Source organism: Macaca fascicularis, chromosome 11 (assembly GCF_037993035.2).
Source record: "Macaca fascicularis isolate 582-1 chromosome 11, T2T-MFA8v1.1".
NCBI classification, from domain to species: Eukaryota; Metazoa; Chordata; class Mammalia; order Primates; family Cercopithecidae; genus Macaca; species Macaca fascicularis.
In genome coordinates, this window is record NC_088385.1 from 107,893,901 (window position 1) to 107,921,245 (window position 27,345).

General features: G+C 40.4%; 1 protein-coding gene and 1 pseudogene across 21 annotated transcripts in view; one reads left to right on the forward strand and one right to left on the reverse strand.

Moving 5' to 3' along the window:
* Nucleotides 1–27,345, forward strand: part of ANO4 (anoctamin 4) — a 413,826-nt gene that overhangs the window by 159,697 nt on the left and 226,784 nt on the right. For all 21 annotated transcript variants that reach the window (XR_012420534.1, XM_015431432.4, XM_005571998.5 and 18 more), the window contains one exon: nucleotides 25,757–25,951. Coding sequence is in view for 18 of the 21 variants with exons in the window: in XM_015431432.4 (XP_015286918.3) it covers nucleotides 25,757–25,951 (195 nt within the window). In the remaining 3 variants the exon portion in view is untranslated. The remainder of the gene's footprint in view (nucleotides 1–25,756; nucleotides 25,952–27,345) is intronic.
* On the reverse strand, nucleotides 5,130–6,863 carry LOC102147135 (heterogeneous nuclear ribonucleoprotein A1-like; annotated as a pseudogene).

Genomic DNA, 27,345 nt, shown 5'->3' on the forward strand with positions numbered 1-27,345 from the left:
AAAGAGGTTGTGAGAGATCAAGGAACGTGAACACACACACACACACACACACACACACACACACACAAACAAAAACCATGGGAATTATCAAGATGGAATTTCTAGTGACATCGACAAGGGCCATGTCCAAGGGTGGAATGGGGAGGATAAAAAGCCTGTTGGAATGAACTGAAAAGAGGAGAGCTGCCTTTGCTCACAGTTTCCCCCTGCAGGGAGAAAGGAAATGGGATGATAGCTGGAAGGCTGTGCTAAGTCAAAGCATGTTTTTGAAAAATGAGAGAAATTAAAAAATGTTTGTCTGCTGATGTGAGGGATTCAGGAGAGAGGGAGAAACTGATGATGCAGTGGAGAAATGGAAGAATTATAGGGAAAATACATAAGTCAAGGACATGGAGGACAGGTGGAGGAGTTGGCTGTAAGAATAGACATGTGATTCCATTTCAGAAGCAGAGAAGGCAGATTTCTCAAGACCATGTATTGAAGAGACTATCCTTTCTCTACATATGTTCTTGGAACCTTTGTTGAAAATCACTTGACCATAAATGCAAGGGTTTATCACTGGATTTTCTGTTCTCTTCCATTGTTTGATGTGCCTGTTTTTATGCAGTACCATACTATTTTGATTACTTTAGCTTTGTAATGTATTTTGAAATCAAATAATGTGATGCCTTTAGCATTGTTCTTTTTGCACAAGATTGCCTTCATTGTTCGGGGTCTAAAAAAGAAAGAAATTTTGTCATTTGTGACAAAATCGATGAACCTGGAGGACATTATGCTAAATGAAATGAGCCAGGTACTGAAAGACAAATGCTGCATAATCTCACTTATATGTCGACTATTAAAAAATACAACTCATAGAAGCAGAGAGCAGAATGATGATTGCAAGGGGCTGAGGGTAGGGGACAGATAAAGGAGAGCTGTTGTTCAATGGGCACAAAGTTTTGGTGAGACAGGAAGGCTAAGTTCTGGAGAGCTATTGTACAGCATGATGACTATAGTTAATAATAATATATGGTATATTTGAAAATTGCCAAGAGATTAGATTTTAAATGTTCTAATCACAAAAAAAGATGTGTGTGAGGTGCCAGATATACTAGTTTGATTTAATCATTCTACCATATATGATATATATATCAAATCATCACATTTTATAGCATAAATATATATAATTTTTATTTTCCAAATATACCTTAATGTTTAAGAAACAGAGAAGGCAGAGTCTATGGGTTCCAGAAGGTTGGCAATTTGGAGTTGGTTCTAGACCATGTGCTTTTTTTTTTCTTAATGGAATATGAGGTGAGGTCAGCAGCTGAGGTGGTGGGAGGAATCATGAGTTTGGCAAGAGTAACTTCAGAGAACTGAAAGGTTAATTTACTAGAAAATGGTCAGATTGCTGGGCAATCCTATGCTGAGTTCCAAACATCCATTTGCAGTCAACATCGTCGAGCGATGTTTTTTTCTCCAGCATCTTTCAGCTTCTCAGGTGCAAGTACAGAGTAGAGGGATAGTTGAGTTTAGACATGATTGGTTCTGTTATGGCTATTTTACAGATGAAGGGACTAGGGTCCAGAGAAGTAAGTAACTTGCTAGTAATTGACAGAGTTTGCACATAAATCTTCTCTGACCCTCAACTCCAAGCTCTTGAGCACTATGTCATACTTCAGAGCTGTTCTTAAGATCATGGACTAATAAGTGTAGATTCTGCAAACTTCTATCCCTTCCCCTAGTGGCGAGCAGGTGAATAAGTAATACTGTAATTTGCATCTCAACTCCCCCTGCCCCCCCGCCCACTGGCATTATCCAAAAAGGGAATCTCAGCTAGTTACCAAATCCCAGCCTTGGGAATCACAAAGCAATATTGTTCATTGAAGATATGCTCATGGGATAGAAAAAGTATCACTGAGTTTGATCACCATCTCTCCTGCCTGCTGGCCATGTGACTTGCAGCATGGTTGTAAGAATCTGTTCAGCATTAACTGAGCACCTATGGTATGCCAAGCAGTACGGAAGATGCTGAGGAGATATTGATGAAACTGAATTTTTTCCTCCTAAGAATTATAGTCCAGGGAATTCAGTGAGATAATATATGCACAATGTTGTGTCCAACACAGGGTGGGCACTTAATAGGTGTTAATTCTTTTTGCCTTCTTTATCCATTTGTCCTCAAGTACCTGGTGACACCTCTTGGTGAAAATATCAACACTCACTGAGATACTAAATGAGGGTCCCACTCGTATGTAAATATCCAATGATGTTAATATTTAAAAATTAGTTCCCATCCACTGAATCAGAATCTCAGCAACTTTGAGTGAAGGCAGGACCCTTACTGAGTTGAGTCTTCCTCTACTCATAAAAATATACCATATATAACTTTTTTCCTGAAGCTATTGGAATGAATACAAGTTAGCATGATTGTCCACTGGCAATACTAGAATAATCTCCCTAGGGCATGCTGTTTTCTGGCTGGAAGTTATTTTATTCTGTTGAAATGTAATTTTTTTAAATGAAAGGGGCATTTGCTTTTCCTATATTATTTGCTTTCAAAAAGCAATGAGAATTCTTTAAACATGGCAAATTAACCACTGGTGAATCTTAAATTTTACCTTCTCAATGATGCATGTTTTGATTCACTAGTCAATATTTATTTCTAAGCCTTCAGATCTCAAAAACGTCTACATGGTACCTGAGTTAGTGCATCTCAAGTAACCAACCCCTGGGAAGGTGTTTTATTTCTGTAACGCAAATGAGGCTGGATTTTGTGCTCCTGGAGGGGAGATGTTTGTCTTTTATCTCTATATTGGGGTACCTATTACAGGAAAGAGTATTAAATGAATAAAGGAATGGACCCACAGTGGGGAAAAGGAGCTTGCTTGATATCAATGTTTTTGAATTTATTACCAGGAATCTCACTTTCTAAAATTGCTAGCACTGTTAAAGTTTCTGACAGTGAAGCAAGCCATTGGAACACATTTGTGATGTGAATATTAGGTGTATTATTATGCACTCAATTTAACTTTTTTATTTTATATAATTTCTCTCCAAGTCGAGATCATGTTCTAGGTAAATGAACAAGAAATTAAGCAGTGTGGAGACGTATAGGTTAGACTCAACTTCCGCTAATGGAGAAGAATGACTTTGGATAACTATTGGCTCCAGTTTCATTTGAGGATCAGGGATTGGATTAGAATTTGTAAATCTAATTGTTGTCTCTCTGTAAAATTGGGAGACCCTCAAGGTTGAGAGCAGATTTTCCTCTTTTGCATCTATTTCAGCACCTAGCCCATTGCATTGTAAATGCTTAATAAATACTAGATGAATTAAAAGTTAAGTATTCTATGTATTCTTTAGAGAAAGATACACGGACATTTTTGCCAACAGCAAAAATGAAGGCAGTAACCATTTCTGGTTTATCTTGTATTCCTAGCATCAGGCAAAATGGTAGGGACATGGTAGGCATCCAACAACTGTTAATTGGCTCCTCCAATCCCCCTTTTTTGTCATCCTTCCACGGAAATTTATTGAATGCCTTCTAAGTATCAGACAAGTGGTTTATATTAATGAAAGAACACAGTCCAGAGGAGCAGTTTTATTTGTATAGGCAATTACAAAGTAATGGGACACAGGTTATAATAGAAGAATGTAAAATTTCACTGAAGTTCTCAGGGAGGAGAACCTCATCTGCTGGGGAGGTGGGGAAGGCACTCCAGGATGATGAGGGTTGAGCTATTGAAGGAGGAATGGAATTTGTCAAAGCCTGTCTAATACCAGGCTTTGAGGGTATTAGAACACACTCCAGTTAGAGAGGATGGCACACACATGTTCTTGGAGCTGTGTTACAGCACAGTACACATTGTAGGGGTAGTTTAGCATGGCTATAGGAAGATGTGGGTAACATAGGGGAAGGAGGTATGGACAGAATTGAGAAACAGGGATTATTCTGGGAGGTTATTAGAGGTCAGAGTTTGAAGAACGTCTCAAAACAGGAAATACTGACTGGTATCTGAGCTTTTCCGGAAGGCTGAAGTTAAATTCTACAGGTCATGTCTCAGTAATAGCAGTGATAGTAATAGCAATGGCTAATATTTATTGAGTGTTTGTTAGAGACATGTGCCTTTCTAAGCATGTGATTCATTTAATCTTCATAATAACTTATAAAGTAGATATTGTCTTTATCCTCATTTGACAGATGAGGAAATTGAAGCATAGAGGTGCCTCATTCAAGGTCGCAGAGCAAGTCCAGATTTTAACTCAGAGGGTCTGGCTCCAGAATCTGTTCTTAATCACTATATTATATTACAATGCAGAGAATATAGTGTTGCAATGCTGCAAAGTTAATTTATAAAATAATAAAATCACAAGCATTAGAACTTTATTCTCACTTTAAATCTAAACAGCAGCATGAATCACTGCTTCTGCCTTTCATATGTTTTTTAATGGCTTGATCATGTGTCTTCCTGATGATTTGATTACGTGAGGAGGGCAAGTTAAGGTCACTGCCACTAGGTCCTCACTGTTGTTGCCCATATGCAAGACTTCAGTAAAAGATGTCTATATGGCGAATGTAACTTTTAGCCAGGTCTTTGCACTACGAGGGTATTTAGTCTGTCTGATCTTTGAAGATATTTATGCATGGACCATTGGTTCTAAAATCCCCCTCTTTATAATCCCCACAACAATGCATGTTTTTGTCTAGTGTACTCTTAGAAGGGGCCAGATTTTGTGAACATAGATGCCTGTCCTTCAGAGTTTGTTTATAGAATATGCTCCAAGCATTTGCTTCTCAAATTCTCCACTATTTGATAACAAATAAACCATAATGTAACAGGATTTTCATTTAAGTTTTTCCATTAAGCCTTAGCCATGGATTGTGATGGTATCTGGTTGAGGCCAGATCTGAGTTTAGTTTTTACTCTGCTGCTGAAATTGTTGTGTGATCTTGAGCCAATCATTGTACTGTTCTCAACCTCAGTTTCCTCATCTGGAAAATGAGGGTGTTGGAGTAGATGATCAGTGAGCTTTCTCCTAACTCTTAACATTCTCTACTTGTAGAGTTTTTATAATCAAACACAATTGTGTAAAAGAGAGAAAAGCAGTTGTCATGGAAACTGTTATTTAATACATAACACTGGTTTTTTTTTTTCAAGAGAATTAAATCGTTTATTGATTACACATGATAATGGATGATACACAAGCTTCATTCCCATCTATAATTTTATCTGGTACCATTATTCAATTTAGATATATTGCATAGGATGTGCCAACAATCACTTTTATAAGCAATAATTCCATGATTTTGCTTGGGTAATCCCTTTTAACGGTGAACTTCAGGTCACAACAGTAACTATCAGTTCAACTACACCAAGGTTTCCGAAGACAATGGCTTCTCCACCCAAGCAGATTGTATATAAATTCCAAATAGAACCTGGCATCACCCTGAAGGAATTCTAACTTCACACTGTTGGGGAAGTTTACCAAGATGGCTTCAGAGTAGACTAACTTTACACAGCACCTTAAAAAAAAGACATTTATTCAGCATCACGATCAGACTATTACATTTAGCAATCAACAGCATGGGTGCAAAAAAAAAAAAAAATCTACATTAAAACCCTTTGTTGGAATGCTTTACACTTTCCACAGAACAGAAACTAAAATAACCTGTTATACAATTAGTCACAAATACAGTCCTCGAGTTTTTTGCCCATACACATGAGTATTTGTCTAAAACATGTCTTCTTTGTAGCAGCTAGGCCCTGCCACCACTGTGCTTGGCTGAGTTCACAAATCTGTTGTAACCTGTAGCTTCCCTGTCACTTCTCTGGCTCTCCTCCCCTGCTAAGCTTTGTTTCCTAATTAAAATCTTCTGCCACTGCCATAGCTACTGCTGCTGCTGGAACCACCATAGCCACCTTGGTTTCGTGGTTTTGCAAAGTATTGGCCTCCACCGCCATAGGAGCCAGAGCTTCTGCCTCCAAAATTTCCTCCCTTCATGGGTCCAAAATTTGAAGACTGATTGTTGTAATTGCCAAAATCATTGTAGCTTCCACCACCTCCAAAATTGCTTCCATCATTACCAAATCCATTATAGCCATCCCCACTGCCACCACATCCACCACCACCACGGCTGCCACCAAAGCCACCACGACCACTGAAGTTTCCTCCACGACCGAAGTTGTCATTCCCACCGAAACCACCTCCACGACCACCACCAAAGTTTCCAGAACCACTTCGACCTCTTTGGCTGGATGAAGCACTAGCCATCTCTTGCTTTGACAGGGCTTTCCTAACTTCACAGTTGTGGCCATTCACAGTATGGTATTTCTGAATGACAATCTTATCCACGGAGTCATGGTCGTCAAAGGTTACAAAGGCAAAGCCCCTTTTCTTGCCACTGCCTCGGTCAGTCATGATTTCAATCACTTCAATTTTCCCATACTGTTCAAAATAATCTCTTAGGTGATGTTCTTCGGTGTCTTCTTTAATGCCACCAACAAATATCTTTTTCACAGTTAAGTGGGCACCTGGTCTTTGAGAATCTTCTCTTGAGACAGCTGTCTTTGGTTCCACAACTCTTCCGTCCACCTTGTGTGGCCTTGCATTCATAGCTGCATCCACCTCCTCCACAGTGGCATATGTGACAAACCCAAAGCCCCTGGAACGCTTGGTGTTTGGATCTCTCATTACCACACAGTCTGTGAGCGTTCCCCATTGCTCAAAATGGCTCCTCAGGCTCTCATCGGTTGTTTCAAAGCTCAACCCTCCAATGAAGAGCTTCCTCAGCTGTTCGGGCTCTTTAGGAGACTCTGACTTAGACATGACGGCAGGGAGAAGAGAGACTTTAACGATGCTTCTTCGGCGGCGTCCACGGTCAGAAAGGAGCAAGCTGACGAACGTATCTCAACACTGTTTCTTAATCAGCCTGTTTTCCTTGAAGAAATTTGCTTCTCTTATGATGCAGGCCCAAAGGTCTCCTAATCTTGCCTTTAGAAAAGCTCAGATTTCAGTTCCATCACTTAAGAATTCAATGCATGGAACCAGTTACTTAACTCCCCTGTGCCTAAATTGCTTTATTCTTAAAGTGGTGTTGATAGGCATACTGACCTCATAATGTGGAGCATCAGGCCTGATGCACAATAATGAAAATGTTAATGATAATAATACCAATACTGATAATATTTAAAAATCTAATGTTTATTGAGTTAGTTACTGATACTGTGTGCTAGGCATTACTAAATGTATTAACTCATAGAATCTTAAAACCAACCCTGTGGGGTAAATGTTACTATTAATCCCATAATTAGATCAAGTTACTTACTTGTCCCAAGTCACACAACTTGAACGGGGTGGAACCAGAATACTTGTCGAGCTACATAGGCCAATTTCAGAGCCTACACTCTGAACCATTAACGTTTCTCAATAACAACACTGTTAATATATAATTGTGAATAACCAGCATCTTTTATGGTCTTTGCTATAGGCCCAAATCTGTTCTATCCTATGAGGTAGGTGATATCATCATCTCTATTTTGTAGATAAGAAAACTGAGACCTCTAGAGGTTAATTAAAAACACATAGTTGGTAGTATTGGAAGCAGGACTTGAACTCTTGCAGTCTGGCTCCTAAGTCCATGTTTTTAACCACGATATCTCAGTATGAGCTATTATTACCCTATATCCAGTTCAGTTTTGTCTCCATGAATGATGTAAGATGATTATAGCTCCACCCACTAGATGATGTGAGCCTTTGGCAATCTTCTGGAACTCTGTTTTTTGTTTTGTTTTGTTTTGTTTCTGTTTTTGAATTGGAGTCTCTCTCTGTCCCCCAGGCTAGAGTGCAGTGGCATGATCTTGGCTGTCTGCAACCTCTGCCTCCTGGGTTCAAGCACTTCTCCCTTACTCAGCCTCCTGAGTAGCTGGGATTACAGGAGCCCACCACCACACCTGGCTAATTTTTGTATTTTTTAGTAGAGACGAGGTTTCTCCATGTTGACCAGGCTGGTCTTGAACTCCTGACCTCAGGTGATCTGTCCGTCTTGGCCTTCCAAATTGCTGGGATTACAGGTGTAAGCCACTGCACCTGGCTGGAGCTCTGTTTATGCTCTTTGTTGATCCCTGTTGTGTGCCTAACCGCCACATTCATTTATGGAAAAGCCAAGCTGCTACACAAGTATTTTGCCATGTCTTGCAAAATAAAGCAAGAGGAGATAAGTACAAAAGTCTTTGAATTTCAGGCTAGTAAGGTCTAAAATTTCACACAACAAATACAGTCTGTAAAACATTTGAGAGAGAGTTTACTTTAGTAGCTCCAATATCTGAGCAATGTTTTCCAAATACCTTAGCACCTACTGATCTAAGAGTGAGGTAGGAGAACTTCTGTAAACATCAGTTAATATTTTCAGCCTTAAGGGCCATAAGGTCTCTGTCATGACTATTTAACTCTGTTATAGTGCAAAAGCAGCCATAGATGATAGTAAACCAATGTATCTGTGTTTCAATAAAACTTTATTTACAAAAACAGATGGTGGCCCAGATGGCCCAGGAGCCATTGCTTACTGACCTCTAGTCTGAGAGACAGATAGCCTACTGATAAAGTATTTAATGCCCATGAATTTTGGGATCAGTGGCCTCTTGTAGGTAAATTAAAATAATAGTAATGTCATGTTTATTTTCTCCTTCCCTCCTCATTTTTAATGAGACCTGATCTTGCTGTTCCACATTTACTAAATTAGGTACTGGCAAAATGTGATAGTGTAGGCTTACACTATTCACATTGCTATCTGCTGCTTGACTCAATATATTGAAATTTGACTTTAAGGACAGACTTTCAGCAGTAGGAAGCAATGGTGACAAAACAACTTTTAAAAAAGATCATATGGAATGACAATGTGGATATGTGCCTTGTTTTGAGCTATCTCAAATCCTTTTGCTAAATAAGTACAGGGTAAATTATTTTAAATAGGGAAAATGGAACACAATTTTTAAATATTTTAAGGCATTTCAAATGGCCCTTAAAATACAACAGTTGTCCTCTAGAGGGATTTTCATTTATTATTAACCATATCAGAAATGTAATTAAGTCAGTGCTGAAATTAGTCAAGATAAACTTTATAACTCAAATCACATAAATAACGTATATGGGTTCTATGAATTAATCATTGTAAATTTGATTAAAAAGTTACATTTCAAAGTTCATGCAATTTAATGTCATGTTGTTTCTGTTTTTCAAACATTTGTTAAACCAGCTGTTTATAGAGGCACATTGTATGGCTAAAGATCTAATTGCACCATTATTAGCATAGAACTGTAGTCAGTAAATAATTAGTGGCTTGCATTCTGGAGTTTTGATAAATTTTTAGACTTCTCTAAATTAACATTTGTCTTATGGTCAGTTAAGGAAATTAAATATCGATTAAGGAAATTGAGACAGGGCCAGCTTCACAGTCTCCCTCCTCCACAGGGCCCCCTATGACCACTGCCTTGGAGGCTGTGCTGACTCTGGGGAAGGCCTATCAGTAGCTGTGACCTGGGTTAAGCTGAGGGACCAGGGGCATTTTTGAGAATATTGATTAGATTAAGTAGACGTGGGGACCTGTATTCGTTTTTTATTGCCTCTGTAACAAATGACCAAACAGTGCCTTAAAATGTCACCAATTTATCTTATATTTCTGTAAGTTAGGTGACTGGTGCAGGTCTCACTGGGCCAAAATCAAGGTGCTAGCTGGGCTGTGTTCCTTCTGTCTTTCTGGAGACTCTGGAGGAGAATCTGTTTTATGGCCTTTGTTTTTTGGGATGGAATCTCTCTCTGTTGCCCAGGCTGGAGTGCAGTGGCGCGATCTCGGCTCACTGTAATCTCTGCCTCCCGTGTTCAAGCGATTCTCCCACCTCAGCCTCCCGAGTAGCTGGGATTACAGGCACACGCAACTATGTCCAGCTAATTTTAGTATTTTTAGTAGGGATGGGGTTTCACCATGTTGGCCAGGCTGGTCTTGAACTCCTGACCTCAGGTGATCTGCCCGCCTTGACCTCCCAAAGTACTGGGATTACAGGCGTGAGCCCCCACGCCCAGCCTCAGTACCTTTTCTAGCTTCTAGAGCTGCCACATCCCTAGACTCATGGTCCGTCTTTCATGTTTGAAGCCAGCAACGTAACGTCTCTCTGATCCAAGCCACCAAAGGTTCTCTGCTTTTGAGATCTCATGTGATTAGATTGCCCCCCTTCCTTTTGGATATCCCGGGATATCCAAATGGATATCTCCATTTCAAAGTCCTTAATCAAATCTGCAAAGTCCCTGTTAGTCCCATGTAAGGTGACATATTCACAGGTTCCAGAGATGAAGAGTTGGACATTTTAGCAGAGCCTGTCTACCACACAACCAAAATTCAGTGTATTGGATTCACTGTCGGCACTTCCTCTGTTTACCAGCCCATCTTTTTATTTTTCAGCTTCTTGTGTCCTGACACCCATTTCTGTCTCAGTCCACTTTAAACCTTGTTCTTCTCAGTTCTCAATTTCTCTGACCTTCCTTTAGCACGCAGTCCAGTGGACTGCCTTCTCCTGCTGAGAGCAGTATTGCTGGCCAGGCTGCCTGGGTTCAAAGCTAGGCTGTGCCTCATAAATGTGACCTTTGGTAAGTTATTCACTATCTCTGTAACTCAATTTTCTCATCTGTAAAAGGAGGATAAAGAATGTGCCTGGACTACATATGATTGATATAGTGATTCCATGAATTAATATATTCATCACTCTTAGAACAGTGCCTGAGACATAGTAAACCATCAGTACATGCTAACCATTGTTGCTGTGAATTTGGTTACTCTCCTTTTGGTTGCTGGAAATTCTCTCAAGATTTTATCTGTGATTTCTTGTCTCTTCTTCAGAAGTTACACCATCTCTCAAAGCTTTAGCATTCATCCGTAGGCGAAGAACTCCAGCTGGACGCATTTCCAAGCTCTATACCTTTATTTCTGGCAATACTAGGTGAATATTTTTGTTTGGATGTCCCAAGGGAGCCACAAAGCTGAACTTAACATCTTGCCTACCGAAATACTGCATCCGTGTTCTTATTTCTATTACTGTCTTTAGATCCAAAGTCAATTTTTATTCTTTCCCTCTCATTTACTACCAAACATCAAAAAAGTTATCAAATACTAAAGAATCTACTTTCAAACTATCTTTTAATCTATTTGCGTCCCCACTTCCACTGCTCTGATCCAGGTTTCTATGGCCATTACCCTGATTTGTTGCCCCAGTTGAAGTAGAACAGTATTCTTAAACCTTTGCTCTGATTATGCAACCCCCACCACTGGACCCGCCCCTCCCTTCCACCTTGCTCCCACATCTTAAGTGATTCTCCACTGTCTTAGCCTGGAGACTACATCCAGGGTAGCATATAAGTGAGTTTTCTTCAGGAATTCCCTAAAAATTTAAAAATTTCATACAAAAGTATGTTGTCAAGATCGTTGCTTTCAGTCTTAACAGCCAGTTACTGCTCATGCATCTTAAACATGCTTGAAACAGGACATCTTTTCCTTTCGTGAATGAGCTTTGTTCTTTCATACCTGAACCTTCACCACGGGGGGCATGCTTTTCTCCTCCATCTCTGCCTATGAGAAATTTACCCAGCAATGAGGCTTAGTGACAGTACCCACCCCTCTCTTTGTAAAGCCTTCCCTGGTAGCCTTTCCCCGAACCCTGTAAGTCAGAGGTCAGCAAACTACAACCCACAGGCCAAATCCAGCCCATTGCTTAGTTTTATAAGTTTTATTAGAACTCAGTCACACTCGTTCATTTATGTATTGTCTATAGCTGCTTTTGGGTCTGCAATAGCAGAGTTGAGTAGCTGCAACAGAGACCATATGGCCCACAAAGCGCAAAATAAATTATGCTCTGTCTCTTTGCAGAAAAAAATGTGCTGACCCCTTTCCCCTCTCGGAGATTACATAGTCTACCTTGTGCATCTTTGACATCTCCTTCTGTGGGACTCACTTCTGCACAACTTTTTTCCTGGCAAGAACGACCTCTTCTTGTAGACATAGATTCTGCCTTTATCATCCTCGTTTCTGTCCTTGGCTAGCAGGGTACGTCTCCATAGTTGTTGGGAGCAATAGATTACTCTGTAAAAATTTTTGTTTAAACTACATTTTGCTCACTTGGCTAAGTGACCAAAATCTTATATAAAGCAATGTTCCCTTTAGGGGGTTAGTGCTTATCATTTATGTTTCTGGTAGTAAACCATTTCATGTTTCACTTCGAGAAGCACTTTTTTGACTGCCAAGATAAGCTGCAAAATTGAGTCCAAGGATCTTAAGAAATAATATTCCTAAGCCATTTAGGCAGCTCACTTGGTGATCTCATTTAATAAGTGGTTCACTGAAATATAGGATTGCAGAGTATACTTTTTCATGATGCATGGGTTTCGCCATGTGAAGTAGATACCTAGTTCCTACTCAGCTATTTTTGTTGACTACCTAGGGTGTGATAATATTTGACCATGCTACTCTCTTATGAAAAATGCCAAATAGTTAAATTTGTTTTGGGAAAACCAGAGATGCCTCTCTTGCTCCTAAAGGAGAAACCAAATGACCTTGGGTTTCTTTCTTTTTTGTCTCTCTCTCTAAAACCCGGGAAGTATTGATGTCATGTCCTCCTGTGAAGTACATTAGCTGTCCTTGCCTTTGCTGCTTTAGTACTGGGAAATGTCTCTGTCAGACAGTGAGCTCATGAGTGCAAGGACTCTGTTTTTTAATTTCTGAATCCTCAGTGTTTGGCACAGAGAAAGCTCTTGACAAATATTTATTAAATGAATAAATCAATAAATAATTGAAGATCTCAGAAAGAACCTTTTTCCCAAGGTATTACTTTTAAACCATAAACTTACAATTGCCTACTTCTATCTAGTTCGCATCCTTAAATATCTCTTGCGAGAATTTCCTGTTGTGATGATATAGAGTTTGTCTAGCTGTGGGAGGTCAAGGGTGGGCTACATTGTGCCTAAGTCCACAGAACGCAAGGAAAACCCTTAAACTTTTGTGAGGTGACAGGAAATCAATATCTGCTCCCTAAGTATTTCCCTGAGTGAGAATGTAAAGGTTTAAGATAAATTTTTTTTTTTTTTTTTTTTTGAGACGGTGTCTCGCTCTGTCACCCAGGCTGGAGTACAGTGGCCTCAGCTCACTGCAAGCTCCGTCTCCCAGGTTTATGCCATTTTCCTGCCTCAGCCTCCCGAGTAGCTGGGACTACAGGCGCCCGCCACCTCGCCCGGCTAGTTTTTTGTATTTTTTTAGTAGAGACGGGGTTTCACCGTGTTAGCCAGGATGGTCTCGATCTCCTGACCTCATGATCCACCCGTCTCGGCCTCCCAAAGTGCTGGGATTACAGGCTTGAGCCACCGCGCCCGGCCGGTTTAAGATAAATTTTAACTATCACAGGGTGAGACAAAGTGAGAAATTCAGGATTTAGATTGGCATTCAGAGCAGGGAGGGAGAAAAAGATGACCCAAATTGACACCAAATGAGAAAATCTTGGGAAATAAAGGTAAACGGTAGCAAATGTGATGTATTTGAGAACCTTACAAGGAAGTTTTCAGTATGTTCCAGTTGATTTATAGGATGTAGAACCATTAAGTGTTAAAATGGAAAGGGGTGGATTTCCAAGACTCTCGCAGTGAGGGTTCAGTTAGGAATCAGAATTCCAACAAACAAACAGATTTTAATAAAGAAACTTCTTATGTTACAAAGGAATGGCTGGGTTATGGAAATTAACAAGAGATGGTGAAGCACCCAGGGTCTAGCAACGGTGAGGAGCCTTTATAAAACATGCCTCAAGAGGCAAGGGCAATATTGGAGCCACTCAAGAGCAGGAGCCATGGGAAAGGGGCTACCCAATAGGGGTAGACCTTGCAGAGGGCTTTCCAAATGGCTAGGGTCCTCACAAGTATTAACACAGGAAGGGAGCAGGGAAGAAGTAACTCAGCCTCTCTTTCCTCCCAACCGTTAGCTCCTTCTTGTGCCTCCATTGGCTGAGGCCAACTGGAGGCCTGTGAGGGAGCCCAGGTGATGAAGGAGTCACCTTCACAGAACACAAAACAGGTGGATAATGGATTTGAAGCAGGTGTAGGCCCACAAAACATCACCAGCACAGGGACCATCTCCAGCCTTTCAGTTTACAAATAAGGAAAATGAGGCCCAGGCTGGGGGAAATGCATACCTTGGAAATTCATCCCTTTCAGCCTTAACACTTAATGTTCTGTATCCTCATAAATCAGTGCTCACATGACAAAGACAATCAATAAGGACTGACTGAATAAGTAAATGGAAGAATACATGAATTTGAAGAATAAATGAATTTTTCATATCATAAAATCCAGTTTTCACCAACATGTTTGCTAGATAGCATTCTGACATATCAGTGGACCATAATATATTTAACTATTGCCCTATTAACAGTTATTTTTCTAGTTTCTAATATTGCTATAATCATAATAATTATTATAGTTATGTCCATATTAATTATAATTATGATACTGAGTACTATTTATTGAGTATGTCAGGCACCATGCTGCGTGAACACATACTTTTTTAGCCTTTATTATGAATATTTGAAATATGAATTTAAACTCCCATTTTGTAAAAGAAGAAATTGAAGCTCACGTAGTAACTCAATCATAACTCATCAGAAGTTCCACAGCTACTACAAGATAGACTCAGAATATGCACCAATATCCATTCAACACAAAAGTCAATCTCTCTATTGCTCCCCTATGTTATAAAAACGTTGAGTGGAACATTTTCTTTCTTTTTTTTTTTTTTTCTTTTTTTCTTTTTTTTTTTTGAGACGGAGTCTCGCTCTGTCGCCCAGGCTGGAGTGCAGTGGCCAGATCTCAGCTCACTGCAAGCTCCGCCTCCCGGGTTTTTACACCATTCTCCTGCCTCAGCCTCCCGAGTAGCTGGGACTACAGGCGCCCGCCACCTCGCCCGGCTAGTTTTTTGTTTTTTTTTTTTTGTATTTTTTAGTAGAGACGGGGTTTCACCGTGTTAGCCAGGATGGTCTCGATCTCCTGTAACTCTTAGTATGTCTTATTTTCTTGAGATAACTTCCTAGAAGTGGAATTATTGGGTCCAAAGATATGATGCTATTTTTAAGTAGTAAGAAATAACATTTAGTTGCAATTTGAAATATATTAAGTATTTGTGAGAGAAACCTTCTTATATAGGTATGAAAGTTTTAGTTTTGTCTAATGATCTGATTGCGAGTGGTAAGATAGCCATGTCTGAGAGCCCCTGTTTTCTTATGTTTTTACCAGCAGTGAATAGTATCTTTTTTTTTAATAGCCTTTATTTTTTAGAGCAGTTTTAGGTTCACAGCAAAATTGGCTGCAAAATACAGACATTTCTTATGTATCTCCTGCCCCTAAACGTGCATAGCCTCCTCCATTATCACCTTCCAACACCAGAGTGGTACAATTATTATAATTGATGAACCTACATTGACACATCATCACCCAGAGTGCATAGTGTGTATTAGCGTTCACTCTTGGTGTTCTACATTCTGTAGGTTTTGACAAATTTATCACAATGTGTGTGCACCATTATAGCATTAAACAGAGTAGTTTTATTGCCCTGAAAATCCCTTGTGCTCTGCCTGTTTCTCCCTCCTTTCTTCTTTCCTCATGGCAACCGCTGATCTTTTTACTGTCCCCATAGTTTTGCCTTTTCTAAAATGCCATATAGTTGGAATTATGTACTATGTAGCCTTTTCAGACTGGCTTCTTTCACTTAGTAATTGTTCTCGAACATTTAAGGTAAGTGAATGGACACTTAAGGTTCCCACATGTCTTTTTATGGCTTGACAGTTCGTTTTGTTTTAATGCTGCTAATATTGCATTGTCTGAATGTACCACAGTTTATTTGTCAATTTCCCTACTGAAGGACATCTTGGTTGTTTCCAAGTTTTGGCAATTATGAATAAAACTGCTGTAAACATTCATGCGCAGGTTTCTGTGGGAACATAAGTTTTCATCTCACTTGGGTAAATACCAAGGAGCATGACTGCTGGATTGTATGGCGAGAGTATGTTGAGTTTTGTAGGAAACTGCCAAACTGTCTTCCAAAAAGTGGCTGTACCATTTTGTATTTCCACCAGCAGTGAATGAAGGTTCCTGTCGCACTGTGTTCTTCCCAGCATTTGATGTTGTCAGTGTTTTTGATTTTCACTATTCTAATAGGTGTGCAGTGGTATCTCACTGTTGTTTTAATTTGCAATTAATTACCCAATGACATCTACATTATTTTTTAAGATTTATTTTTATTTTAATATTTTATTTATGTACTTATTTTCAATTAACAAATAAAAATTGTGTATCTTTATCACATATAACAAAGTTTTGAAATGTGTATGCATTGTGGAATAGCTAAATCAAGCCAATTAATACATATGTTATATCACATACTTATCAATTTTTATGGTGAGAACGCTTAAAATTACTCTGTTTGTGATTTTTAAGAATACAATACATTGTTATTAAGTATACCCACTATTGGCCGGGCGCGGTGGCTCAAGCCTGTAATCCCAGCACTTTGGGAGGCCGAGGCGGGCGGATCACAAGGTCAGGAGATCGAGACCACAGTGAAACCCCGTCTCTACTAAAAATACAAAAAATTAGCCGGGCGCGGTGGCGGGCGCCTGTAGTCCCAGCTACTCAGGAGGCTGAGGCAGGAGAATGGCGGGAACCCGGGAGGCGGAGCTTGCAGTGAGCCGAGATCGCGCCACTGCACTCCAGCCTGGGCAACAGGGTGAGACTCCGTCTCAAAAAAAAAAAAAAAAAAAAAAAAAAAAAAAAAAAGTATACCCACTATTTTGTATAATAGATACCCAGAACTTATTTCTCCTGTCTAAATGAAATTCTGTATCCTTTGACCAACATCTCCACAACCGAGCTCCACCCCCCAGCTTTTGGTAACCACCATTCTACTCTCTGCTACTTACGAGTTCAAAATTCCACAAATAACTGAGATCATGCGGAGTTTGTCTTCCTGTGCCTGGCTTATTTTACTTAACATAATGTCCTCCAGGTTCATCCATATTGTTGCAAATGACAGGATTTTCCTTGTTTTTCTTTCTTTCTTTTTCTTTTTCTTTTTTTTTTTTTTTGAGATGGAGTCTTGCTCTGTCGCCCAGGCTGGAATGCAGTGGCGCGATCTCGGCTCACTGCAAGCTCTGCCTCCCCGGTTCATGCCATTCTCCTGCCTCAGCCTCCCAAGTAGCTGGGACTACAGGTGCCCACCACCACGCCCGGCTAATTTTTTGTATTTTTTAGTAGAGACGGGGTTTCACCGTGTTAGCCTGGATGGTCTCGATCTCCCGACCTCGTGATCTGCCCGCCTCAGCCTCCCAAAGTGCTAGGATTACAGGCATGAGCCACGGTGCCTGACCCCTTGTTTTTCTTTTTAAGGGTGAATAGAATGTCTTTGAATATATCCACCACACATTTTGTCAATTTTTCCATTGATAGATACTTGGATTCCACATTATGGCTGTATTTTGGCTATTGTGTCTAAAGTTACAGTGACCATTGGAGTACTGGTATCTCTTGGACATACTACTTTCATCTCCTTTGGCTATTTACTACATTTAAAGAGTTTTAAATCACTGTTAATGAATTTTTAAAAATCTCAGGTTATTTTCACTGTTGATGGGCTTGTGGGGGTGAGGAAAGGAGAGTGGGAAGGCTAAGCTATTCAAGGTTGTCTTCACTGACCACTTCCCCTTACTCACCCCCTCTTCTAAGGTCTCAGCTTACCTCCCAGGGACTGAACACTCTCCAGACAAAATCAGCGTAACAGACGTCTGACATTCGAGAATATTTGAGTTTAGTTACCTGTAGTCTTCCCTAGGTATCCCTAGAAAGCTTAGTTCCTGGATAACCACCTCCCTCCCTTCCCCAGATACCAAAATGCTCAAGTCCCTTATATGAAATGGCAAAGTATTTACATGTTACCTATGTGCATCCTTCCATAAACTTTAAATAATCTCTAGATTACTTATAATACCCAGTACAATGTAAATGCTATGTAAATAGTTGTTATACTATATTTTAAAATTTATTTTCCTTTATTGTTGTTCTAATTGTAGTTTTTTTTTTCTGAATATTTTCTTTCCGAGGTTGGTTTAGTCCACAGACATGGGACCTGCTTATCTGCAGGTCTCATCTGGAGGGCCGACTGTACTTTGTTTGGTGCCTGCCCTGCCAGCTCCCTGCCATCCCTGGCACCCTCCGTTTCTTTCTGGAACTATTTACATTAGTGTCTACTGTGAGTTAGGCATTGTGATAGGCATGAAATAAGGCACAGTCCTGGCCCCACATTCATGGGACAGATATGCAGATAATTACAGTACAGGTGGGTAGGTCTTGGTGTAGGTACGTACCAGGTGCTAACAGAGTGCGGAGGAGGGACATGTGAACTGAGGGTTCTGGGGATGCTTGGTAGAGTTGGAGGTTGGGAATAATGGGATTTCTTCAGAAGGGTGATGAATGAGCTGATCTTAGAAGAATATATTAGATTAGGGCTATGAAAGAGAGCATTTCAGGCAAGAAGGAGGATTTTTTTTTTTTTTTTTTTCATGAACTCACTACTTAGGACCAAACTATAAGCACCAGCACTGTTTCATTTTCACCTTATGGAGACCATTATTGGAGCTGTGTTCATCAAGTCTTTTCTATGAACCAACAACGCCAAATCTCAGTGGTTCACACCTAGAAACCTTTGTCTTTTTGTTCAGGGTTTTTTTCAGGCAGCTGTTGTTTGCCTGATATTGCCTTGTTTGAGTGAGGCTTGGTCCAGGTTGCAGATCAGGTTTGGGTTTGCTCTTGTGTCTCCTTCTGAGACCCGTGGCTAGTTGGGACATGTGCTTTTTTGGATAATAGCAGAAGCAAGAGAGACCAAGCGTAAACCACATAAGCACATTTCTGCTTTCATCTGTTTGCTAACATCCCCTTGGCTAAAGCAAGTCATAATGGCCAAGTCCAAAACCAATAGAGCAGGGAATACACCTTCTCTCTTTATTGGGAAGTACTAACAAGTCACATGACAGAGAGAAGGTATGAATTACGAATCGGGGGCAATAATCTACTCTGCCACTGTGGTTTCCTGAAATGAAGTCCTAATAGAATTCGGTCGCAGGGGGAATAAAAGGGAGACTCTCACTCAGCCTCAGCAACAAGAAAGAAAAAGTTACAAAAAGTCTGTAAAGAATCTAGAGGAGGATTTGAAGGAGAGAAAGCACCAATAATCTAACTGCAGCACTTTATTTGAATTTAAGTAATGCTGGTCAAACATTCTTACAGGCTCTTACCCTTTCTGATCTATAAATTCTTCGTGTAGATATTGAGCCAAAGGTTAGATCTAGAAAATATTATATCTAGTCCTTAGCATTTTGGTTTCTTTTCAATGCGCTTAAATGCTCAGTTAACGTGGCTTTAGACATAATTGTAACAGAGTTACAAATGAAAGCATCTTGGCAGAAAGTTTTTCCTGGCTTTGATGTGTTGGTACTGCCAGATTTTTGTGACATGCTGATGCTAATCTGTCAAATAGCCTGACACAAAGTGAGAAGAGAAATAAAAGGAGGCATGACAGGGCCAAGGACGTGGTGTGGTGGAGGATGGTTGGGCAGTACCAAATTCTGTCATCAGCCATGCTGAGACTAAGCAACACCCTATCTTCAGGTCTCCGGGTCGGGCAGGGGGGTCCTACATGGGTTAGAGCTCATACCACTCTCAGAAATGCACCTACTTTCAGTTACCCACCAATTCTGATGCTCAATGCTCCTCCGAACCCGTTTTCTATGGGTCCACTGGAGCTCACTTAACTAAGCACAAATTCTGCCCCCCTCATGGGAACATACCTAAGCTAATGACACATGAGGTGCTTCCTCTTCTGCATGTATTCCTATGTGTTTGAGCTTTTTCCTCCCTCAGATGTGGGAGGGTATCAGTCTGTTTTACAAACATTTTGTCAAGTGTCCTTTGAGCCACATAAGAGAGGATATTAGAAAAGCTCCAGAAAGTTTGGAAAAGTAAATTCAGACCTGAGAGTAACAAAGAGAGTTCCCACCTTCCTTCTGGTCAGTGTTCCAGGAAGTTGAAGCACTGGATTTACCCTCCACTTTGTAGTTAAAGAGGAAACTAGAAGTAAATCTTCCCTTCTACAAGGTTTTCTTTTTCTTTTTTTTTTTTATTAAGAATAGATGAGTCTTATGTTTTGTGTGTGGTGGTGACATTCAAAACATAGTTTTTCAGTGTTTTGAAAAGTAATTTACCTAAGAAATGACAGGAAGAGTAATGCAACACATAGACAGCACCGCTGCGAGTTGTAAAACATTGACAGAACGACACATGTTCCTGTGGCATAGAGTCCTTCTGAATCACAGAAATGACATTTGGATGAAAGCAAATCATTTTTACACAGGCACACTGCTAACTGTGCAGTAAAGCCAGAAATAGTGTACCTTGGAAGTGGGCCAGAGAGAAAGAACACCTAAGAATTTTATGTTTTTCAGAAAAATTTTCACTTTTTAGGTAGGATTTTTGAGAAGTAAAGAAAATATTTGAGAGCCTTAAAGAAAATCTGAGCTTTGATTTTTTTTTTTTTTTGAGGCAGAGTTTTGCTCTTTGCTGCCCAGGCTGAAGTGCAATGGTGAGATCTCAGCTCACTGAAACCTCCACCTCCTGGGTTCAGGCGATTCTCCTGTCTTAGCCTCCCGAGTAGCTGAGATTACAGGCACCTGCCACCATGCCCAGCTAATTTTTGTATTTTTAATAGAGATGGGGTTTCACCCTGTTGGCCAGGCTGGTCTCGAACTGCTGACCTTAGATGATCCGCCCTCCTCGGCCTCCCAAAGTGCTGGGATTACAGGCATGAGCTACTGTGCCCGGCCTTTGATTTTTATTTGTTAAAATATTAGTCATTGTGTTCCCATGTACTCATCAAGTGTCTGGAGAGAAAACTCAGACCAAGCAGGAAATGTAGGCTTGATGTTTAGGAGACAGAGTACAGTGGGAGGCGTGACTTGGGGAGCTGATCACACAGAGATTACAGATGGAGATATGGAGTGCATAAGATCCCCAAGGATGGACAGGATGGAGAGAAGTAAAGGCCAAAATCAAAACTTTGGAAAATGCCCACTGTGGTGGGCTGATAATGGCTCTCAAATATCTGTCCACATTCTAAATTCCCAGAACCTGCAAGTGTTACCTTATTTGAAAAGAGTCGTTGCATATGTGATTTAGTTAGGGATCTTGAGATAGAGAGATTATCCTCAGTTATCCAGGTGGTCCCTAAATGTCACAACCAGCATCCTTATAAGAGAGAGGCAGAGGGAGATTAGACACAAACACTGAGAAGGTGATATAATCACAGAGATAAAGATTGGAGTGATGTTGTCACAAGGCGAGGAACACCAAGGAAGGCTGGCACCCATGAGAAGCTGAAGGAGGCAAGGAATGGATTCTCCCCAGAGCTTCTGTCTGCCTTTCTGGAGTCTCGATGGGCCTACAGATGTTCAGCTTGCACTTCTGTGGAAATAGGGAACATACAGCAGTGGCACAGAGCTCTGCTGACACCGTGGTGTGAGACACCTGGCCTCCAGAACTGTGAGATGATAAAATCCTGTTTGAACCCATCCTGGTTGTGGTAATTTGTTAAATCGGGCTTTGGGAACTAATCCCACCTTTGGGAACAGGAACAGAAAGAGTTTAAAAAGGTAAGGGGAGGTAGCAAGAAGCTTAAGTGTCATGAAAACGAAAGCCAAAGCAAGAGTTTAAAAACAGATGAGCAGAGGCAGTGGTGTAAACGCTAGAGCCTAATGGATAAAAACAAAGATTGAGGAGAATCATCGATATGACAGAAGCTAATGATGGCAGCTAACTTACACTGAGGACTCATTATGCTGGACATTGCCATAAGCACTCTGCAGATATAAACTCAATTCTCACAAAACCTTATGAGGTATGAATTGTTACCCCATTTTACAGGTGAAAAAACTGAGGCAAAAGTTTAAATAAATGCATTAAGTAACATAGGTAGTAAATGATGTGGCCAAGATTTGAGCCGAGAATTCTGGCTACAGCATCCACATTTTAGCCACTACTTTGTACTAACCTCACCTTATCCCCCAGGGTGTGTGTTTCCCAAGTTCTGACTTTGGGTCTTTTATCAAGTAAGGTAGATGATGTGTCTCAACAGGAAAAGGTATTTTTGTAATGATTATTTGAGGTGGAAAGGAGGAAGATGAGAAACTTTACATCACCTGGGCCCCATCTGCTCAGCTGAGTTGGAGAGGAAGCTATCTGATGAGGCTGAGGGAGGCAGCTAAGTTTCTGGCCTCAGGGAGCCTAGGAAAGACGGTGAGGATACAATAAAAGAGGAAGCACTAAATGAAAAATTTGCTGCACAGGTAAGCGTGCTCAGTGTTATTTCCTTGACTGGGTTTTGCCACTGTGCCCTGTCTATGTCCAAGGTGTCTGCACCATGTAGCGTGCAAAGTGCAGAGGGAAAAGGAACTGAAGGAGGATCATCGCCCCACACCTGCCCGATGGAAAGTACTTTGTTCGGAGATGATGAAGGAATCAGAAAACTGCACAATGTGACCTTTGTCATTAGAGACTCTTGAACGTTTGAGAAATGGACCATCCATGTACTGGCAGATGAATGAGAGTTCAAGGGCATTACATGATAAGAGCTAATTGCAAGATTAGAGACTGTAGTGGGTCAGAGGAACTGAAGTGTGTCAAGGGGAAGGTACAGCTGTAGATAGTTCTTACTAAGGTCTTTGACAGCTGATCAAGAATTAGGAGGACATTTCAGCCTGGATGATGCCATGGGTCAAGCATGGGAGAGGGGAGAAACAGACAGTTCTTCAAGAGCTTAGGCCAAAGGACTCTCAACATTCTGTGCTTCCAATCTATCCCCCACCCAGGATAGATTTCTGTTAAGTTACTATTCAGAACGAATGCAGGCTTAAAACAATGAATATTTATATTGGTATTGAATCCATTAGACTGCATGGTATAGTGGAAAAAGGCAAGGTTAAAATATCAGTTACTCACTTTGTTGTGTGACCTTGGTCAAGTAACTTCTCGAGCCTCAGATTTCCCATTTGTAAAACGTAGATACCAATTCTCAGGCTCTTATGGTTGTGATGATACATTAATGGGATAATGATCAATATCTAGTGTAGTGCCTGACATTTAATAGATAGTGTCAACAATTTTTTTAGACTAAGAACAAATTGGATGATGTAATTTATTGACTGACAATTCATTTCTAAAGATGTGACTTCAGAATGTTCTATAAATATTAACATTTTCAAATGCCTGGAGTATATTTTCTATCTTGCATACTAGCTATTTATTTATAAATCTCTCTTTCTCCCATTGACTTAGCCTTTGTGTGAGGAGAGCTCTTTTAGGCTAGGCCCTTTATCTGTACTTTGAGGACCCTTAATTCCTAGAGGAAGAACATGGATTTTTCTCAGGCGTTAAAGATTCCTTCCAAATTTCCATGTAACATACCCATTTTCCTCATATCTATCTTCTCCTGGTAATATTCTTGAATTATTTTTTATTTTTAACATTTTTTGCTATGATCTACATTCTTATATTTTAAAAACACAATTTCAAGTACCTATGCCATTTATTTCCATGATATAATTTCTATTCTCATTTACGTCATTTTGTGCTTCCTTCAGAAAAGTTATATAAAAGCTAAAAGTGCTGTGCTGAGTCAGAATCCTGTTCTCCTCAGCCCAATAAGCCTCTGCAAAAAGGAAAAGAAGAAATGTTTTCAGGAGAGCAGTCTATTTCATATTTGCAGACTGAGAGTGCATGTGTCATCTGATGTTGACTTAAAATGTCTCTCCCCTTCCCTTCATCTGTCACCCACAAATCTGTTTGCATTCTTCTGGAGTCTTGATGGGTCTACAGATGGTTCAGTTTGTACCTCCGTGGAAATGGGGAACATGCACCAGTGGCACAGAGGATGGTGGAGTGGAAGAAAACCACTCCACCATGATGTGGATGATGCATGTGGTTGATGCTGTGGTGTCTGTCTTACTTATGGAGAGAGACATCTGGGAGTAGAAGGCTCATACTTGCGTAGGCACCGGAGCATCAGAGTAGGGCATGCATTACCCGGGGGCAGCTTGCCAGCCTATCTCCCAAGGGGCCACCCAGCATGATAGTCCTAACCTAGGTGAATCTCCTGAGACCAAGGCTTAGGCTCACAGCATTGTGGGCTTAGAAACAACATCTTGGGGACAGACTCATACCAAGCAATTCATGTGGAGGTAGAAGTGTGGAAGCCCAGGATGTCCATCTGTTAGCTCACACTGAGACTCCTGGCTGCCAGGTAGACAGGAACACTAGTGTGAAAACTCTCTTCCTGCACTGGAAGCCAAATCCTAATCTTTAGGTTATCTGGTGAGCACTGTTAGAATGAGGACAGTTAAATGGATAAAGGAAAGTAAAATCACGTATGTCAGGACTGTCTGGTGGTGCAACTGGAATTCTTGAGCTTAGCATATTTCTTAGATGAGCGCTGCCTATGTTTATTACACTGTTTGTTTTAATGATTTCCTGGCTGATCAAGCCCTAATCTGATTTGAGTCATCCTTCCTTAAGATTTGCTAGAGTTTGCAAATTGGCCCAGGTCGTATCTTCTTTTTCCCCTGGGAAAATTTAAGGTGACTCTTCTTACCTTTGACATGACCTATGACTGTCGATTTTGCAGTTTACCTCTTAGCAGAGTTGTTATTTTCCTTGTTTCTGGGTTTTTAGTAGACTTCTTATTGTAGCTTTAAAATAATTTTTAATTCTCTTTTTTATTGGTATTTCTTAGCAAGAATTCTTCTGTAGTGAAGAACTTTCCCTCATCAACTAATAAAAAATGGTTAGTAAAGGAAAGGCAGGATAAATGCTTGCTTTATTCCCTTTATTAATTTTCTGAGTAATGAGTTGGTGTCTTAGCAACCTCCAATGGTGATCAATGAGTGTTTTAAAAAAATACACATTGAACTCAGTATTTCTTTATACAGTTGATATGCATCAGTAGATGGAGTCCATATTAATGATGTAATCTATATAAGCTGATGTAATCAATGCTTTTGAGGAGATTGACATGATATCTGGAATTTGCTTTAAATACTCCAGTATCTAAAAAGCAAACCAACAACAAAGGGAGTGGGATCAATGAAAAAAGATTAGAAAAGTCTTGATATTTGTTGACACTGGTTGATGAGGACACGGAGTTCATTATACTATTCGTTTTGCTTTTGGTATGTTTGAAATATTTCTGAATAAAATAGTTCTCAAGATGCATATAATTCTAAGGTTATCAAGAGTGTAAATGTGAGTTCAGCCAATGACTTTGGCCTATCTGTGAATCTTGTGGAGAAAGTTCTTGATTTTTATTGAAATTCCAGATACCCCAACAGTAGTTCTTAAGCCCTATTGCTTTGGCAACAGCATGCCAAATATGTGCACATATTCCCAGCATTTTGGAAAGAATTTTTATAAGAATCTTCAGATTCGACTGATTGGATCCTGATTCATAACAGTCTTGTCTTGGTAACTAAGGATGTCTACTTTTGAGTGATGCATACCTTAAGAATTTAAAACATGGTTGCTTCTGTTCTCTGGACTTCATATAAGAATGTAACAGCCTTTTAGCCATTCTGAAGTCTAATGGTGCCATTTCTCATTCCAGGTTTAAGTTTATCTATTCATGGGGCTGAAAAGTGTTTGCAAATCCATCAACGGCGAAGTGTGGCAAGCCGCCCAGTGTCGCGTCGTCGCCTGCCTGTGGTCAGGCATTCCTCACTCCCACCAGGCAGAAGGTCAATAAAAATGGAGGCGAGCTCTTCTGGAATCACTAATGGAAAAACCAAAGTCTTCCACCCAGGTGATGCATGGGGAAGTTCAACGGGGACCCATTTCAGCAGCAACCTGACCACAGCCTGCCTTATATTTTTATTATGTAATTATGCCATACTTTCAGCTAAGCTTGCTTTTGTTAGGAGTCTTGTTTTATTTCCCCTTCTCTTCGCCTCAGTCAGTGGTAAATATCACCAAGACAAATAAGAGAGGAGAGAGCTTGATGGATCAGAGAAGGTTGAGGCTATGTGCACAGTGGTAGAATCTAAATGAAACTCGGAGTGCATAAACTCTTTCTTAGTTCAGGAAAGCTCATTATATAATAAAACAAAATAGAGATTTGGCCATTTTCCTGATAATTTGTTCTAAGATTGCTCAGGAAAAAAATCAAGCCAAAAAACACCCACACTTTGAAACCTAGGTTATCTGTGTTGGCTTGTCCACATCCTCCTGAGATCACGAGAGAAGACTGGAGTCATTATGTTGTTTTAAGTCTTCTGGGAAGCATCCGGGATCTCTTTAAAATATTAAAGTGATTCTACATTAAAGGAAGTAAAAACATTTTATGTGCTCATTTGGGGGAAAAGCTCATTTACGTATTCATTCATTGATTGAACAAATATTTATTGAGTGCCAGCTACGTGCTAGGCATTGTTTTGGGTTCAAGGAAATATCAGTGACCAAGGCAATGTTCCTGCAAAGTGACTTTATAGAAACATCAATTGTGAGAGAATTCATAAGTCATTTAGAACAACTCTCACCCAATCCTGATTCCTCTCTGTAATGTCCTAGTAGATGGCCACACAGCTGCTACTGAAGCCAAGCTTCCATCTCTACTCATGTCACCCCATCTTCTTTCTCTTAGCATGTAACCTTGTTTCCTAACCCACCAAGAAACACCAGGGCCATTGGGCATGAATTACTGGAAGTCCCTTATCCTCTCTCTTCAAATGTATTGCTCTTTACACATCCTTCTCCACTGTCCTCCAGTTTTCAGAAGATGAGGGGCCTCCTACTGTCTTTGACCAAGCCTTCACCCATGACCTTTAGCCAGGAGAATGTGTCCTCTTGTTTTTGTCTCTTTCACCCCTCCACGCTGCTAGCTGTTCACCCTCAGTCTATGAAAAGGCTCAAGCTTCTACCATTCTGATCATTTGACACTGTATCCTTTTCCCTCTTCTGCCACTTTGCCCTCCTGCCTTCCAAGCCAAACTTCTGAAATTATAATTTACTTTTGATTGCTCTGTTGTATCGAGAGCAACCAACACAATCTGGTTTCTAGCTTCTCCATTCCATCCTGGCTGCTTTTGAGGCCCTCAGTGACCTCCTTTTATCACAATGTAGTATGTTTGGCAGACTTTCCTGAGGCACCAGACCAAGGTGGACAACCCACTTGTTCCCCAAACACTGTTCCCTTGGCTT